Source organism: Rhinopithecus bieti, unplaced genomic scaffold (assembly GCF_001698545.2).
Source record: "Rhinopithecus bieti isolate Rb0 unplaced genomic scaffold, ASM169854v2 scaffold_43555, whole genome shotgun sequence".
NCBI lineage: Eukaryota > Metazoa > Chordata > Mammalia > Primates > Cercopithecidae > Rhinopithecus > Rhinopithecus bieti.
In genome coordinates this window covers 232,424-251,069 of record NW_016817848.1, presented here as the reverse complement: position 1 = coordinate 251,069, position 18,646 = coordinate 232,424, and the positions used below count along the sequence as shown (strand labels likewise).

General features: G+C 46.0%; 1 protein-coding gene across 4 annotated transcripts in view; it reads left to right on the top strand.

The window, feature by feature from the left end:
* Positions 1 to 18,646, top strand: part of TSPAN14 (tetraspanin 14) — a 66,786-nt gene that overhangs the window by 24,458 nt on the left and 23,682 nt on the right. For all 4 annotated transcript variants that reach the window (XM_017856246.1, XM_017856244.1, XM_017856245.1 and 1 more), the window contains one exon: positions 9,553 to 9,650. In XM_017856246.1, coding sequence (XP_017711735.1) covers positions 9,570 to 9,650 — 81 coding nt within the window. In that variant the 5' untranslated portion in view covers positions 9,553 to 9,569. The remainder of the gene's footprint in view (positions 1 to 9,552; positions 9,651 to 18,646) is intronic.

The following is an 18,646-nucleotide window of genomic DNA, read 5'->3' as shown; positions in this document are numbered from 1 at the left end:
ATTCTTAGTCATGAGGACTGCCAGGTATTACTAGATGGCTAAAGAAAGTGCCTAATGGAGGAAAGCAAAACAAATGAGAAAAAGCAATTTGAAAGGAAGTCTATTTAGAGGAAAGAACATTTTGAAAAAAATTTTTATATCCATGAAATAAGAACAGGATACAATAAAAAGGAACAGTTAGAAAACAAAGTTATCTGAAAATTAAAAAAAAAATAAGGGCAGAGCAAAAATATCAGTAGTATTATTAGAAAATAAAGTTCAGGGAGTCTTTCAGAAAATAGAACAAACAGATGAGGAGATGAATAATAAGTAAGGCCGAAAAGTTAAGAAAATTAAAGCATCAGCCAGGCTTCCCACATCAATTGATGGGAGCTAACCGAAAGGGAAAACAGAAGAATGCAAGTGGCAAAATCATTGAGGAAAATATTGCCTGAAATAGGTTATTAGCTTCTCTATGGAGGGGCCTATGGAATGTTGAGCCAAGTAGATGAAGGCAGACCCAAACTAGTACCTTCAAATGTCAATATGCTTGGGAGAAAGGGGTGATACACAAGTTACACAGAGAAAGAAACAGATCATGTAAGGAGATTAGAAATCTGAGTGGTTTGGGGCTTCTTGATACATCTGAATATAAGAGGTGGGAGAGTGATGCCTTCATCATGCTCAATGAAATTGATCCCCAGCCTGGAACTCTGCACACAGCCAAACTCATTCAAGAGTGAAGGTATCCTGTTATCCCAGCACTTTGGGAGGCCGAGGCAGGCGGATCACTTGAGACCAGGAGAGTGCAAGACCAGCCTGGCCACCGTGGCAAAACCCTGTCTCCATTAAGAATGTAAACATTAACTGGGCGTGGTGGTGCATGCCTGTATCCTAGCTACTCCAGAGGCTGAGGCAGGAGAATCTCTGGAACCCAGAAGGCAGAGGTTTCAGTGAGCTGAGGTTGCACCAGGGCACTCTAGCCAGGGTGAAGGAGTAAGACTCTGTCTCAAAAAAAAAAAAAAAAAAGAAGGTAGAATAAAATGTTTCAGACATACTGGATGTGAAAACTTGCCTTTCGCATTGAAAGATTTCTCCATGAAGGTGAGCAAAGACCGGATCTTCTTTAGGATGTATCCCAAAAGATGTAAAGGGAATTCTGTGCATTGGTCCAGATGGAAGGACCTCCGAAGGCCCCAGGAGAATTTCTTTTTGAAGAAGAAATACGAATAAAACATCAGATGTGAAAAAACTCACTGAGAGTAGATTTAGACAACTGATATCAAATTTTCGGTTAAATATTGATAAATTCATAGAAAATTAAGCAAAACAAGAAGTTGTACGGGAAAAGAAATGAAATCATGTGTTATCTTGCTCACTCTGATAGCTCACATGGTCATAATAAGATCAGCTATGAAAATTACTCCAGCCAGCACTGCAGTTAAATCAGTGGAGATTGGAAAGGACAAGCGTGAAGGGTAGCTTGCAGGGAGAGGGATTTGTGGGGAGTAAAGGGTTAAGTCCTCCTCTTCCAAGGTAGAAGGTGGAATGCTAAAACTGAAAAGTTGGTGAATAATACAAAATGGTGCGATCTCGGCTCACTGCAACCTCCGTCTCCCGGGTTCAAGCGATTCTCCTGCCTCAGCCTCCCAATTAGCTGGGATTACAGGTATGGGCCACCACGCCTGGCTGATTTTTTTTTTTGACACGGAGTCTCTCTGTGTCGCCCAAACTGGAGTGCAGTGGCACAATAGGGACTCACTGCAAACTCCGCCTCTTGGGTTCACGTCATTCTCCTGTCTTGGGTTCACGTCATTCTCCTGCCTCAGTCTCCCGAAAACTGGGACTACAGGCACCCGCCACCATGCCTGGCTAATTTTTTGTATTTTTAGTAGAGATGGGGTTTCACCATGTTAGCCAGGATGGCCTCAATCTCCTGACCTCTTGATCTGCCCGCCTCGGCCTCCCAAAGTGCTGGGATTACAGGCATGAGCCACTGTGCCCAGCCGGCTAATTTTGTATTTTTAGTAGAGACAGGGTTTCTCCGTGTTGGTCAGGATGATCTTGAACTCCCGACCTTAGGTGATCCGCCCGCCTCAGCCTCCCAATGCTGGGATTACAGGCATGAGCCACCGCGCCCAGCCTATATGCAGACATTTCTAAGAGATATTTGGGTGTAAACATCAAGAGTCAGCTAGAAGTTGCAAGTGTCACCTAGAAAGGGAAAACCTGACCTAAGGGCTGGGATCTGCTATTTTCTCAACACGGTTTTTACAGTAGTTGATTCTTAGATTATGTGCAGTTATGATTTTGAAAAATGAAAAGAAAAAAATCTACAATGCACGGCATGTGATGGAGGACATATTTCACAAAACTCATTTTAATTTTTTTGAGATGGAGTCTCGCTCTGTGGCTTAGGCTAGAGTGCACTGGCGCAATCTTGGCTCACTGCAACCTCCGCTTCCCAAGTTCAAGCAATTCTCCTGCCTCAGCCTCCCGAGTAGCTGGGATTACAGGCGCCCATCCCCACACCCAGCTAATTTTCTGTATTCTTAGTAGAAACAGGGTTTAGTTATGTTGGCCAGGCTGGTCTCAAACTCCTGACCTCAAGTGATCCGCCTGCCTCAGCCTCCCAGAGTGCTGGGATTATAGGCATGAGCCACTGCGCCCGGCCTCCACAGAACTCATTTTAGTTGTGCATGTGAGTGTGTGTGTGCACTGGATTGACTTTTGTTAAATGTATTTCTTTGTGTGGGTCATGATAAGATTTGAAAACTCTTGTTTAGTGGTTTCTCATTGTCAGTTCACTTTTCTTTTCCTTTTTTTTTTGAGATGGAGTTTTCGCTCTTGTTGCCCAGGCTGGAGTGCAATGGTGCGATCTTGGCTTACTGCAATCCCCGCCTCTCTGGTTCAAGTGATTCTCCTGCTCAGCTTCCTGAGTAGCTGGTATTACAGGCGTGAGCCACCACGCCTGGCTAATTTTGTATTTTTAGTAGAGATGGGGTTTCACCATGTTGGTCAGGCTGGTCTTGAACTCCTGACCTCAGGTGATCCATCCGCCTCAGCGTCCCAAAATGCTGGGATTAATAGGCGTGAGCCACTGCTCCCAGCCAGCCGGTTCACTTTTCATAATTCTGAATTGTTGAGATATTTTACAGTTGAGAATGTGCTACTTTTTTAATTTAAAGAAGGGCAGGAGGTAGGAATGTTACAGGTGAGTACAACACTGAAGCCGAGCCCTGTTTATAATGACTGCCAGCCTTATCATATTGTAGCCAGCATTCTCCTCCCCAGCAGGGGCACCCCCCAATCAACAGTGACCCCATTTTCATTTATAATACAAAAGTAGTAATGGTAAGTGTGACGCTGGAAACCTTTTTGGAAAATCACTTGTAAGTCCACCACCACTCCATGCAGCCATTTTCATGCTCTTAACGTTCCACTTTGGCCTTTAAGCACATGCTTACAAATTGTCCCATAATTGCAAACCATTAGGTTCATGTTTCACTTAATGCATATTCTTTTTCTGGAGGCAAATTCTTAGTTATGAGTTTACTGATTAAGGGTGTGACCGCCGGGCGCGGTGGCTCAAGCCTGTAATCCCAGCACTTTGGGAGGCCGAGACGGGCGGATCACGAGGTCAGGAGATTGAGACCATCCTGGCTAACACAGTGAAACCCCGTCTCTACTGAAAATACAAAAAACTAGCCAGGCGTGGCGGCGGGCGCCTGTAGTCCCAGCTACTCGGGAAGCTGAGGCAGGAGAATGGCGTAAACCCGGGAGGCAGAGCTTGCAGTGAGCTGAGATCCGGCCACTGCGCTCCAGCCTGGGCGACACAGGCAGACTCCGTCTCAAAAAAAAAAAAAAAGGGTGTGACTTTTTTTTTTGGTGGTGGTAAATGTTACCATGTTGCTACCAAATGGTAGTAACACCGTTTCGTCTGCTACTAGCAAGGAATAAATGTTTTGCCACAATAGTAGTGGCAATTTTGTTAAATTAAAAAGTGTAAAGTAGGCCGGGTGTGGTGGCTCACGCCTATAATCCCAGCACTTTGGGAGGCTGAGATGGGCGGATCACCCAAGGTCAGGAGTTTGAGATCAGCCTGGCCAACATGGCGAAACCCCTGTCTACTAAAAATACAAAAGTTAGTTGGACACGGTGGCGGTCACCTATAATCTCAGCTACTCAGTGGGCTGAGGCAGGAGAATCACTTGAACCCGGGAGGCGGAGGTTGCAGTGAGCCGAGATCCCGCCATTGCACTCCAGCCTGGGAAACAAGAGCGAAACTCCATCTCAAAAAAAAAAAAAGTATAAAATAGGCCAGGCATGGTGACTCACGCCTGTAATCTCAGCACTTTGGAAGGCCGAGGTGGGTGGATCGCTTTGGGCTCAGGAGTTCAGGAACAGCCCAGGCAATATGACGAAACCCCTACGAAAAATAAAAAAATTAGCCGGGCCTGGTTGGCATGCGCCTGTGGTCCCAGCTACTCCAGAGGCTGAGGCTGGAGAACCACTTGAACCAGGGAGGTGGAGGTTGCAGTGAGCTGTGATTGCGCCATTGCACTTCAGCTTGGGCAACAGAGCAGGACTCGTTTCAAAAAAAAAAAAAAAGCGTGAAACAGTATGTCTGGATTGTCTTTAAGTTTTATTTCTCGTGACATTGAATATTTTTCCTTTTTTTTTTTTTTTTTTTAAAAAGACTGGGTCTTGCTCCATCATCCAGACTGGAGTGCAGTGGTGTGATCACTGTTCATCACAGCCTTGACCTCCTGGGCTCAAGCGATCCTCCTACCTCAGCCTCCCAAGTAGCTGGGACTTCAGACACCACACCCAGCTAATTTTTGTACTTTTTGTAGAGATGGTGTTTGGCCATGTTGCGCAGGCTTATTTTTCCATTGGTTATATTATTCTTCCCTTTGTTATGTTATTCTTTCCTTTGTGTATGATGTTCATATCCTTTGTTCATTTGTATACAACGGGAGTCTTTTTGAAGTATGAGTCTCTCTATAGGTTGCGGATATTTACTCTGTCGTAATTTTTTCAGCTGCAGATACCATTTGTGTTTCCGTTTTTATTGTTACTTTTAATCATGGGGATTTTTTAGACTTGTTATCTGTTCAGGCTTGGTAGTGCTGTGCTTTAAATTGTTTTTTCCTGTTGCCTCAAAAGTTGAAGGAGGGTAAAATAGAATTGAAAACCCTGTTGTCTGGGTGTGGTGTTTGCGTGCATGTGCGTATGCCCTTTAAATCTGTAAATTGTTATTTGCTTGTTATTTAACTCCCCTCAAGTTGCTAACCAGTTATCTCACCACTGTTAAACAATTCTCCCTCTGCCGCATTTTGAAAAGTTGGTATTTTGATAAACATGTGCCTCCTTCCTGCCACACTGATGCTTTATTTTCTATCACGTTCTTAGAGTTGAGACAGTTTGAGATCTTAATTTTTTTTTTCTGTGCACACAAAATAGCTTTTGGAGATTCTTCCTCTGCTGGAATGGTACTTCACATTTGTGAAAAGTTTACCCATCTCTACTTTTAGGAAGATTCTTAGTCATGCGTGTGTGTCTGTGTGTGTGTGTGTGTAAGATAAATGGTGTTAGTGTTCATTGTGGATGCGTCTGCTCATAGAGGGCTAACTTCTGCCTTCCTTCAGTATGATGTGGTTTAGCAAATGAGGTGAGATGCTAGGGACCATGGTCATTTCGGGAATCATTTCGGGTCAGATCTGGGTTCTAGTTTCAGCACTACTGCCTTATCAGCCTTCCTGCATTTTTGCGTAAATGCACTAGTAGCTCCTTTGGTGGCTCAGGAATGCTCAGTCCTTTTTTCCTCCCTTGGGGTTCTGAAGCCTCCGAGCCACACCTGTTGTGCAGCTCCATCATTACCCTTCCACAGATAGAAGGCCACCATACACTGTGTAGGAGGATGTGGCTTAGGCTGGAGTCCAAATGAGTCTCCCATTTACCTCCCTCAGCTTAAACTGTGTGGAGACCAGGATCTGCCAGCCCCATGGAGGGTCAGGACCTGCTTTTCAACCTGCTGACCAACAGAGCAGAGAGGGACAGAGTGAGAGGTGCCTTCCCTCCCTCTCCCGAGGTTAGGTGGGTGGCAGGGGTGGGGGAGGGGGGTGAAGGAAAACTGAAATGTTTCCTTGCAACAGTTCTTGCCATAGTTTCCTCTTCTGTGGGCTGAGGATGGGGGAAAAAGTGTCACTGGGACAGCCCCACCTCTAGACCTCATGGGGTTATCCTGGGTTGTACAAAAATGGCCAAAAGTGGTATAATGCTGGTGGTGCATGTGCTCTGGGTTGTAAGTGGCACGTGTATCAGGATACGTTGTCTGAGTGTGGCACACCTCTTCCTGGATGAGAGGGGGTTTCTTCCTAGTTACTCCGCAGTGTGGCCCTGGCTAGTGTAGTTCCGAGTGTTGATGTTACCAGGGAGGGAGTGAGGGCTTGGAGTTTAGGGTGTGGCTGTGAGAGTCTCTGAGAGGTGTAGGTGTGGACCCCAGCATCTGAAAGCAGAATTGTTTCCTGGTTGGTCATGAGTATTGGGTAGAAGGTGAAGCAGCAGATGGTCAGGGAAGCCAGGCACCCCATGGAGAATCCTTGCTCCAAAGTGCTGGCCTCCCTGCCAGCTGCATCCCCCTGAAATGTTCCCTGTAGCCTTTCCATATTCTATGCACTTAATGGTTGCGAGCTACAGGAGACCAGGGACCATCAGGTTGAGATTCGCAAAACAGTCATTTTGCGAAGGCCCCGGGCAGGGGAGCAGAGGTGAGCCACCAACACAGACACGTTTGCTAATGAACTGGTTTCTTTGTGGAGCTTTCATCAAGAAGGAAGGGGGAAGTTTGGCTTTTCTTACTGCTTCCGGAGAGTTCTTTACAGGGTTGGGTTAAATGAGGTCAAAGGAGCACTCTCTAGGATCCCAAGGCATTCGATTCCATGCCTGACAAGCCCTCCTCAGTTCCTGAGGCCCAGCTCCCTAGAGGGCACAGCCTTCTACTTTCCAGGCTCCTCTGGGAACCACGAGAAAGAGGGGGGGCAGGATTGTCTTGTCCATAAAAAGGAACAGAGTTTCTACTGCTTAGAACATTTTTCTGCCTCATAGGGTGTTTCCAGCTGAATTGACAGTTCTCTGTGATAAATGTAATTGAGTTTTAGGTTAAAAGTTTTTTTTCATTCTATATGCATTAATCCAGTCATGGATTTATAGTTGGGTAGCCCAACCCTCCCCTGAAGGGGAAAAAAAGAACGATTAAAAAAGCCAAACCATTGACTGGGTGTGGTGGCTCGTGTAGGTAATCTCAGCAATTTGGGAGGCCCTGGAGGGAGGATTGCTTGAGGCCAGGAGTTTGAGACTAGCCTGGGCAACATAGCATAGTGAGACTGCTATCTCCACCTACACAAAACATTAGCAAACCAACCCAGTGCTGTGGGGCCCTGTAATCTGAAACAAACTGGTGAATGTTAGCTATAGCTACCATTAAGTTAGTTGCCTACAAGGAGCCCCTCTCTGTGAATCCGTGTGCTGCATCATAGCTCACAGGCCCATCTACCTTTGTAAGATCCCCAAGGGGACTGCTGCAGCCCTCGGTGCCTAAGCTGATACCTGATCTGCTGGGCATGGGTCTGCTGGCATGTCAGTATCGCGGTGGGGGCGGGGGTGGGGGGACTTGTCAGAAATGCAGATTCAGGGCTCCAACGCAGACTTCCTTACCAGAACCTTGTGTTGGGGGCTGGGATCTGTATTTAGAATAAGTGATTCCGATGCTGCCAGCCAGGCCCCTCATGCCAGTGACATTAGGGGTAGGTCACTAAGAGCCCCACTTTAGTTGAGGATACTGAGGTCCCGAGAGAGCAGGGACTTGGATAGGCTGAGGTCATGTTGCTGAAGGAAGGCGCCTGTGTCTCTACCTGAGAGCTCCTTTTCTCCCTGCAGCCACTCTGTGTGGCCCAGACAGTTGTTTAGGCCTCGTGTGTGGCCTTGTGTCCTGTAGAGTCCTTGGGCAGCAGGTGGTTGTGTTCACACACTCATTCTTGGAGGCAAGTTTTATGGACGTGCTCTTCTGCTGGTGGGGCGGTGGTAGGGCGGGAGGTGGGGATGGGGCAGCTGGGTAGTGGTCTGCCTGTTGTTCTCCCCTGCTGGTTCCTGAGGTCATACAGAAGGAGGGGCCGGTGGATGAGTGGTGGTGTCTAGGCTGTGCCTGTCGATTCCACACCATGGGAGAGATGGAGCGGTCACGGGTTCCGTTTCCAGAGGAGTGTGGTTTCATGTCCCTTCTTGGCACTTCTTTCTGAGAACATTGCAGAGCAGCAGCCAGCCGGCCGTGGCAGCCTCACAGGAAGGGGTTTTGCAAGTAGCCACCACGTGGAAGCTGGTTTCTCACTGGCGGATGTGGGTCGGTCGCCTCCTCACCTCTAGGGTGGCCTTGTCTGCTTTCGCCTTGTGCTGTGTTACTCTCCTCACCTGGGAAGCTGGGGGGTGAGCAGGGGGCTGGCATGGGACCACTGCCCTGTGGGCCTCTGATCCTGTTCCTACCTATCCACTTGAGGCACTCCCTCCTTTCCCACTGTTCAGCCATTGCACTGGGGGCAGGGGACCGTGGAGGACTTAGGGGTCCACCTGGATTGCCACTGGGGTTCAAAAAGGAAAGCAGTAAAAGTAGCCCAGGCCCTCAGAAAAGTCCCTCAGAAATAGCACCCTACTGCGGTAGGATCTCTGAGGTTGCTTTGGGGGTTAGACACAGATAAAAATCAGTGGCCCCACCCTTCACTCTGTAGTTCACAGGGTCTTCCCACGTAGGCTTTGTAGTCCAAGTTTCATGACAGCCCTGGAGGACAAAACTATGGCTATGGTCTGGGTTGAGGTGGGGGGGCAGGGTACGGGTGACAGGGGAGGGAGGGAGCAGGGGGATGGCTGCTGGCTCCAGTGGCCTTCCTCACCTCTGAGGGCTGAGCTTCAGAGGTTCTCAGAAGATGCTGCATGAATGAATATGGAGCCCTCATCTTGGCTTTTCTTCACTGGGTACAGTTGGATCATGTCCAGACCTGCCTGCACGTTCATCTCCCAAATGTGGCTCTTTGTGGTCAAGCCCCTGTTTCTTCTGTTGGCTCTGGTGGGTGGAAAGAACGTGGACTGTGAAGTCCCCTGTCCTTGGTTCCAATCCTGGGCTATCACTGCTCTCTTGTCCTTGGGCAAGTCATGTGATCTTTCTGAATGGTTTCCTAAACCAGGAAGTGAAAAAAAATCAATTCCCAGTCAAGAGGTGATGAGATCAATATTTGGGAAGGCTCCAAGCAGAATTCTTGGTACTTAAAAGACACTTAAAAAGCATCTTTCTTCCTTCTTTCAAAAATGTCCCTTATCCTTTCGTTTGTGTTTTGGAGAGCTGATTCAACCTGAGTTTTGCATTACCTATACCTGGCCTTGGTAGTAGGCCTCTGCTTGGACCGGTAAAGGGTCGTGAGGGGAAATGATCGGGAGCTTTCTGGAATCTGCCTATGAGCAGGTTTTGGGGAGAGGTTTTAAACGCTGAGCCTGTCATCTCACTAGTCACACATCTCTCCGCAGATTCTGCTTCTCAGAAGATGCACTATTATAGATATTCTAACGCCAAGGTCAGCTGCTGGTACAAGTACCTCCTTTTCAGCTACAACATCATCTTCTGGGTAAGTGGATGAGAGTGACCACATTCCCTTGTTTAGTCCTTTATTCAGTAAATTATGGTTTTCCACACTCTTAATATGCGAGACACTATGTAAAGCTCTGGGATAAGGTGGTGGGCAGGGTCAATGACCCCTACCCTCACAGAACCAGTTGCAACTGTGGGGATGGGGGAAGGCCGAAGGCCGAGGTGATTGATAGCCAGAGTAAGGCCAACCCAGCCTTGGGGGTTCAGGAAGCCTTGAGACTCTGACCCAGATGCCTGTCTGTCTCCCTCACCTGCCCCCTGTTCCGATCCTGGGAGTGCCCCAATGAGACATCAGCAGCAACGTACTTTGTGTGCATCTGACTATGAGCCAGACCCTGTTTTAGGTTCTGGGAGGTGATAGCAGACAAGGGCAATAAAGTGCTATTCTTATAGTGCTTATGTGTAACCAAGAGCCATGTTAGCCTCCTGAACAACAGGACAGTGAGGGAGATGCTCCTTAGCTAGGGTGGCCAGGGAAAGGCATTCTGTGGAGGTGACTTGTGGGCTGAAAACTGAGTACTAATGAAGAGGTGGCCAAGCAGGGATCTGGGGAAGAATGCTCCAGACAGACAGAATGGCAGCTGCAAAGGGCCTGAGGCAGGAATGAGCTTTGTGTGTGCAAAGGACAAACAGAAGGCCATGTGGCTGGAGCTGAGTAAGTGGGAGAAGGGACACAGGTAGGGACAGAGGCATGCAGGAGCCGGGTCACAAAGGATCACATGGGTCTCAATAAATAGTTGGAATTATTTTTTACTGCTTTAAATAATTATTGGAAGGCTTGTAAGTTGGGTGGTGTGATCTGATTTTGGAGTGACTGGAGAGTCACTCTGCAGAATGACCAGGTTCTGAGATGGGATTTGGGATAGAAGGGGGGTACATTTAAATTATCTCATAGCCAGCCTCAGGGAGATACCATTTCCTTTGTTGTTGACTGTCCTGGAGATGGAAGTCTTGGCCAGCCACCATCAGAGGAAGGGCTGGACCAGATGAGAGCGTGGAAAATGAGTCTGTTGACTGAGAAGAGGAGAGGTCTGAATATTGAGCCCTACGATGCTAGAGGTTGGGTCGAGGAAGCTAACTCACTCCCAAGTTAGCTGAGAGCGAGTGGTCCGAGGTAAAGGGAAGACCAGGAGATTGTGTGTTGTAGAAGCCTTTAAAGTAGAAAGGCACAGTCAACCATGGTGCAGGGAGGCGAAGAAGGATGAGGACAGAACATTGGTAATGGCTTAGACAAAGTGAAGGTTGTTGATGAACTTGATGAGACCACTGTGTGCTCTGGGTAGCGGATCGGGGTGGGTGGATAGAAACCCAGCTGGAGTTGGCTGAGGAGCCAATGGGAAGTAAAGAAGTGAAGGGAATGACTCTTGACAGTTCTTCCAAGGATGCTTGCCTTAAAGAGGAGAAGAAAAGTTGGACACTGGCTGGAGATGGTCAGGGGGTTAAGGGAGTTACAGCATGTGTTTATTGCCAGTGAGATTGGTCCAGGGAGAGGCAGACATTGATTCTGTGCAGGAGGGCCTGGGGACATGATCATGCACAGAGGCTTTTAAAACCATTAAACATAGTTTATGAATATCTGTGTGGGTGTAGGTGGAGAAAGGAGGACAGAATGAGTGGCCATGATGTCATATTTTGCTTCTACTGCAGATTTGGCATCTTCTATTGGGACTGGAACTCTTGAAAACAAGGCAGACTTACTAAGTCTTCTCAGCTTTGCAAGCTTGATTTTACAGCCTCATCTCCTGGTGATTTATTTAGTGTGTTTGGGGATTTTCTGTCCTAGAGAAATAAGGTGAGATTCAATGGCTTGGTCTTTTAGCCCACATCTTTTCCTGTGCTCTGATAACTTTGCACCAGCAACTGCATCACTGTTCCTGAAATAGGGCATTGCTGGATATTTGATGTGGTGCTTCTGGGTCCCTCTTAATGCGGGAGTCCATGCTCCATCCTTATGATGTGTGGCTTCTCAGAGCAGCATTGTTCCCTGTCTGGAGAGCCCCTGCCCTTAACTGATGTTCCCCCTCCACCATCCTGCACCCCCAGCCAAGTATATGGTGGAGGGTCACTGGGCTAGGCAGGCAGTCTGACACTTGGACACTTGGATGCCCAGTTGTTCCCCTCTGTGGGTGTGCTGCTTGGCTTTGTGCCTCAACCTCCGACTCTCATCTTAATTTCTGCAGCTAGAGCAACACTCTCCCACTACTGCTGTAGCTGAGGGCCCTAGTATCTTCGTTTCTTCAGAGGGTTTCAGGAGAGAGTTTTTGACACCAGGGAGCTCTACTAACTTGCCTGGTAACACATTTGCTGCACTATATTCCAGTAGTGGAGCGCATGAATCCAGCATGGTAGTAAATCTGCTTGGTGGTTGAAGGGTGCTGCAGTGTTTTCCGCCTTTTGCAGATTTGGCAATGTGTGTGTTGAAAGTTAATCATTTTTCAGTTAGTGTGTGTTGGGGCAGAACAGGAAGGAACAAACAGGAACAGCCAGGAAGACCAAGCATGAGAGAGCTTGGTTGGGAAATAAGAATGGGAGGCCAAGTGCCTTGCTTAGGGGGAAGCTGCTGGACCCTCCCCACTGGGTTCCTGGTAGTGATGTGCAGTCTTCATTTGCACTGGAGCTGGCAATGTGGGGTGAGGCCTGACACTGGGGCGCACGGCCCTCTGGGAAGCTCATGGTGTAGCAGGAGTGTGCCGGGCTGGCTCTGGGCACCCAGGGTCTCCCTGAGCTGAGTGACCTGGCTAAGCTTCAGTGTTTTCCTTGTGACGTAGCACTCTCAGCTGCCTAGTGTCTGCCTCAGGTTGCTGAAAATGTATAAAGTGGAATGCCCAAGCCTTTACCTCTTCAGATAAGTTTTCTTTTTTTAAAATGGAGAAAATATAAAAGTAGGATAATAAAATGAGCTCTATGTTCCCACCATCTAGCTTATTTGGTTTGTATCTCCCTGCCCAACCCTTTGGATTATTTTGAAGCAAAGCCCAGGTAGATGATTTTGCACAGTGTTTTTATTTGTATTTTGTTTAATGAATTAACAGTGAGCAGTGGTGCGGAAGGATTGCACATGCTGATGGTGGACACTGGGCTCAGCAGGCAAGTTTCAACGTGCAGAAGGCAGCTTGTTGCTTCTGTGACCCATTCTAGGTGTTGGAACAAATATGATGTTTTATTTAGTAGTTTGCCCTCACTTAGAATTATTTTCATAGGCTGGGCGCGATGGCTCACGCCTGTAATCCCAGCGCTTTGGGAGGCTGAGGCGGGCGGACCATGAGGTCAGGAGATCGAGACCATCCTGGCTACGGTGAAATCCCGTCTCTACTAAAAATACAAAAAATTAGCGGGGCGTGGTGGCGAGCGCCTGTAGTCCCAGCTACTCAGGAGGCTGAGACAGGAGAATCGCGTGAACCCAGGAGGCAGAGCTTGCAGTGAGCCAAGATCACGCCACTGCACTCCAGCCTGGGCAACAGAGTGAGACTCTGTCTCAAAAAAAAAAAAAATTTTTTTTCACAATAGCATTCTTTATAGATAAATACCCTTTGGTCGCTAATAGATTTTTTTTTTAAGCTCTCTGACTTCGGGGCCAAGATTTCCCAGGGATTGTTAAAACCTGCTTGGGATAAGAAATGTGGTTGCCACTGAAGTTTGCGTGTCTGTTCTGAACCTCTTGGTTTACAGGATGAGAATGGAACGGGCTTCATGAGGTTCTTATCACAAGGATGTTAGGGAAAATATGCTTCCATGCAACATAGCTTTTTGAGAGCGCTAGTGTTTTTTACTTATTAAAAAAATCATTCTTTGGTTGTGCTAGACCTGTTTTTAGTGCAAAATCTCACTTTGACTTAGGAAATGCAAATCAAAACCACAATGAGATACCACTTCACACCCATTGGGATGGCTATTATTTTAAAAAATGGAAAATGACAGATGTTGAGGATGTGGAGAAATTGAAAGCTTTGTGCATTGTTAGTGAAAATGTAAAATGGTGCAATTGCTATGGTAAACAGTATGGTAGTTCCACAAAAGTTAAAAATAGAGTTACCGTATGATCCAACAATTCCACTTCTGGGTATAACAAATAGAGCTGAAAGCAGGATCTCGAAGAGATATTTGTACACCCATGTGCACATTCATAGCAGCATTATTTACAGTTGCCAGAAGGTCGAAACAACCAAAGTATCCATCGATGATTGAGTGAATAAACAAAATGGGATATTATACAGATGTGAAAGAGCTTAAAAAGGAAGGCCGTTCTGTCACATGCTACAGCATGGGTAAACCTTGAGGACATTGTGCTGAGTGAGATAAGCTAGACGCAAAAAGACAAATACTGTATGATTCCACTTATATGAGGTGCCCACAGTAGTCAGAATCATAGAGACAGGAAGTAGAATGTTGTTTGCTAGCAGCCTGGGAAGGGAAGATTGGGGAGTTGTTGGTTAATGGGTACAGAAGATCTCACTTTGACGTGCAGAGGAAGGGAAGCTGGGAGAGGCATACACTGGAGGAGTGGCATCTGGCCCTTTGTCTTTGCTCATTTGTACCCCCCACTGGTTCCACAAAGCATTTGGGGTTTTCTAAGTTTGCCGAGTGAATCCTCTAGAGGGATGATTCGGATGATGTCTGCAACTCCAGGGCTGGTTTCCAACACAAGCATTGCTTTAATCTGCATGCTGAGGTTGGATGAAGTCCTTGCCTGGATCTGCTTCAGAGATGGATTAAAAGTGAAGAACTGAAACCCCTTCTAAGCAGAGTGTAGGCCTTTGTTACACAGGAAGGTCCTTTGCTTATCTGTAGTTTAAAAAAAATTTTTTTAAATGACATTCTGCCATTGGCTTTCTCAGTGACTTGGGTCTATTTGAGCTTACCCTTTTAAAAATGTGTGAATTCGCCTCTGTGCAGCCTGTTTCTGAGTGAGGTGAGATCCATGGACGCCTGTGCTCTGTGACCAGCATGGCTTGAGGCCTCTTCCTTCAGAGTCACAGATGCCTCCTGTGAGTAGGGTGAACATGTAATCTATGGTTCAGCTTTTGAGAGTAAGAGAGAGTTTGTTGAGAATGTTCCTGGAACAACAGGTGTACGCCAGGCCTGTCCTGTGCAAATCTGGGCATGTGGCCACCCTGCACAAGAAAGAGAAGACAAGCCCAAGGTGGAAAGATCAGCTCTCTTTCCTTACCCTTGTGTAGGGCATCTTTGCAGGCAGGGTCTTATTCTCTTCATCCGACCTTTATTATGCTCCTCTTTATAGAGGACTTGCCAATTCACAGGATAGTCTGCTGTTCTGGGCTCTTCTGACTGATGGAGAATTGCCCTTATTTGAGCTGAACTCTGTGCCTTTGATATCAGACACCAAGACCTGTTCCCTAGATCTTCAGGCAGATGATTTCTTCATTTCCATTTCAGTGATGCAGTCAAAAGGGAAAAGTCTAGTGTTTTCATAATGTATATAGTGTATTTTTGTTTTCACTGCTGGGAAGATGTCCTTTTTTCTCTTCAAGTAGTATTTAATCAACTTTTGTAATTGCATGGAAATTCATAAATGCTAAACAAGGCATCCCAGGTTTACTGCATTTCTTCTTCCATGCCCCAGTGTCCTGTCTGTAGGCACACAGTTTCATATCCTGTGAGTAGAGTAGTATCCTTGCAATCTTGAGATATGCATTTTCACAGCACCATCTACTAATATAAAACATTCCAGGTTGCAACATTATCTTTCCAACCGTATTTTTAGAAATTCCCATATTGGACATTTAGGTTGTTTCCAATTTTTTTGCTATCCCAGATAAGGATGCAATGATTAGTTTATGTAATACACATTCTTCCCTTTAGGGAAGGGAGGGAAATTATTCGCTGAGATAGATCCCCAGGAGTGAGATTAAATGGGTCACAAAGTGTGTACATTGTTTTAACCTGCCTGACATACAGTCAGAATCACATCCCCAGAACGACTGCCCCAATTCATAGGAAATTGACCGCCTTTTGGCACAGGGTGTGTGTGTGTGTGTGTGTGTGTGTGTGTGTGTGTGTGTGTGTGTGTGTGTTTCTGCATTTAGGCTTGCCAAGGCAGAGGACGGGGATTGCTTAATCAGAAACTCCACTAGAACTTAAAGAATGGCTAGTGGTGCTGATGCCTGCATGGATGGCCTCAGCCCCCAATTTTCCCAACTTAGGCAAGTGTGAGGCTGGGACCACCAGTTGGGATTACTGAGGAAGGGATGTTCAAGGTGCTCTGAGATTATTGTCTGGCACACAGGACTGTTAAATGCTTACACATACTTTCAAGTCTTAAGTACCTTGGTGTACTTGTATAACTCTGCCTCCTTGGCTGGTAAATAATCAGCGTGGCATAGTCTACAGGAGTGATTTTTCTTGTTTGTACTTTTTTTCTTTAATGGAAATCCTTTTTATAATGATCACTTCTATTGATGTCTGATTTAGATAGAATAACATTTATTCATTTTAACTGTACAGTTCAATCTCATCTGTACATGCCACATAATCACCATCATCACAATGAAGATATAAAACATTCCCATCACCCCAGAAACTTTCCTTGTGCCCCTACAGTCATGTCCACCCCACCGCACCCCTTTCCTGGGTGATGGTTGTTCTGCCTCCTGTTACTATAAATTAAACTCTTCGGTATCTGACTTTTTTTAGTTAGGTGGTAGTGTCTCTATTGGTTTTCTCTTTTTAATTACTTTTTAAAAATCTTTTGAAATTATTTTTTATTTTTTAATTGTACAGCATACATAACAGAAAATTTGTCATTGAAACTATTTTAAGTGTATAGTTCGTTAGCATTACGTACATTCACATTCACCTTAATTGCTGTTCTTATTTTGATTATTTCTTCCTTTCTACTTTGGGATCATTTTGCTTTTCCTTAGCTGCTTAAACTGGAAGAGTAGATCACTGATTTTTAGATCTTTTTTTCCTAATATAAATACTTGAAGCTGTACATTTTCTGCATCCCACACATTTTGATATGTTTTCACTTGATTTGGTAAAAATACTTTGTGTCTCCTTCCACCTCCAGGCTGACTTCTGGAGTTTCTCCTTTTATTCTGGATTGTAGCAATTTTATAGGTGCTGGTATAGTTGTCTTTGTGTTTATTCTGTTTGGGGTTCATTGGCCTTTGAGATTTGTGGGTTTATAGTTTTCATCAGATTTGGAATATTTTAGCCATTATGTTTTCAAATGTACACCCTTTTTCTCCCCTTCGCTGTCCCATTTCCCTAGGACATTGTTTAGGTCACAGAGGCTCGGTTTAGTTTTTTATTTTGTTGAGCATTTTACCCCTCTCCTTTAGTTTCTGTGGCTTTGTCTTCAGCTTTATTGATCTTTTCTTCTGTAGTGTCTCACTGGCTGTTAAACCCATCTAGTGAAGTCTTCATTTCTAGTATTATAGTTTCTATTTTTAGTAGTTACATTTAGGTCTTTTTTATGTCTCCAGTTTCTTTCCTTATCATATTTATATTTTCCTTTAAATCCCTGAACATATTTGCAATACTTGTTTTGAAGTTGTTGCAATTTCATCTTCTCTGTTATACTTGTGTCTTCTATTTACTGAATTTTTTCTCTTGTGGCCCACTTGTTTCCTTTTCTTGCCTATCTAGTAACTTTTGATTGGATGTTAGTTATAGTTTTTCCACTAAGTATTCTTCCCTAACAGTATGAAGTTTTTTGTGTCTGACATCTTTCATTTAATACCATATGTGAGATTCATTTATGCAGTTGTACATAGTTGTAGATCATTTATTCTTGTTGTGTAATATTCTGTTGTGGGGATATATCATTTGTGTTATTTACAGTTTTAGGCTATTAAGACCTGTTACAGTGATATAAAAACATACCAGTGTTGGAGACCTGAGTATAGGGTATCCCAGGCTTTGTGTGGCTGAGCAGGAGGAAATCTCGTCTTTCCTCTCCAGGTCCAGATGGCTTTAGTGTGATAGTTTAGAGCTGAGCTTTGCAGACTATGGCTTGCAGGCCAAACCTGGCCTTCCGCCTGTTTTTACACGTACAATTTTATTGGAACACAGCCACACCCATTCATTTACGTATTATCTATGGCTGCTTTCCCATTATAACAGCAGAGTTGAGTAATTGCTATGGGGATCATCCAGCACACAAAGCTGAAAATATTTACTATTTGGCCCTTTACAAAAATGCTGACCACTGTTTTAGTATCTTGGTTTTCTACCTACTGTTAATCACTGTGAACTGTACCAAAGTTAGGGTGGGGGTTTCTTCTCTCCTGGGGGTACTGCCTGTCACCTCCCTTGAATGACTGTGTTCCCTCCGCCTTCCTTCCTTTCAAGGGCCTTGACACAGGTTCCTGGGCGGGGCTCAGTGGGGGTCAACTCTCTGTTATCTGGCAACACAGAGACAGCTGTGGAAGCTGCCCCTGGAGCCCTCTGCGCAGTCCTTCCCCACAATGGGGCCCTCGCATGGGTTCTCTGGCTCTGCTGGGAGGGCACATGTTGTTGCCTTTTCTCAGAACCACCCTTCTGGCAGGAGGAAAAGCTGGGGTGTGATAGCTGTGTGACCCCGTGCAAGGTACCTCCTGCTCTGGGCTTTGTTTCCCTGTGTCGTAAGGAAGCCAAGTCCTAGCATCCCTTCTGGCTCCCAGACCTTCTGAACTCCCACTGACAAGTGGCTTGGTTCAGACTTTCAACACAGGACGGTTAACTGCAACTCCTCCCTTGGCCCACTGGGCTCTCAGGGCCAGGTTGGGTCTGGGGTCTGCACCCTCTGGTCCTTTTTGGCTTCAAGTTCAATTGAATCATCAGCATTTCAAGTGGCCACAAGTATCGCTGTTGTTTCCTGAATGCCTCAGGCCTGGATTTGGGATTTCCTATTCTGGAGAGTGCCAGGACCCTGGGGTTTCCATCTGGTGTAATTTATAATGGCAAAGCTTAGCCAGTGGGAGGTGCATGTGCATGGGTCCTTGGAGGTCATCGGTCTCCTGCTGCTGC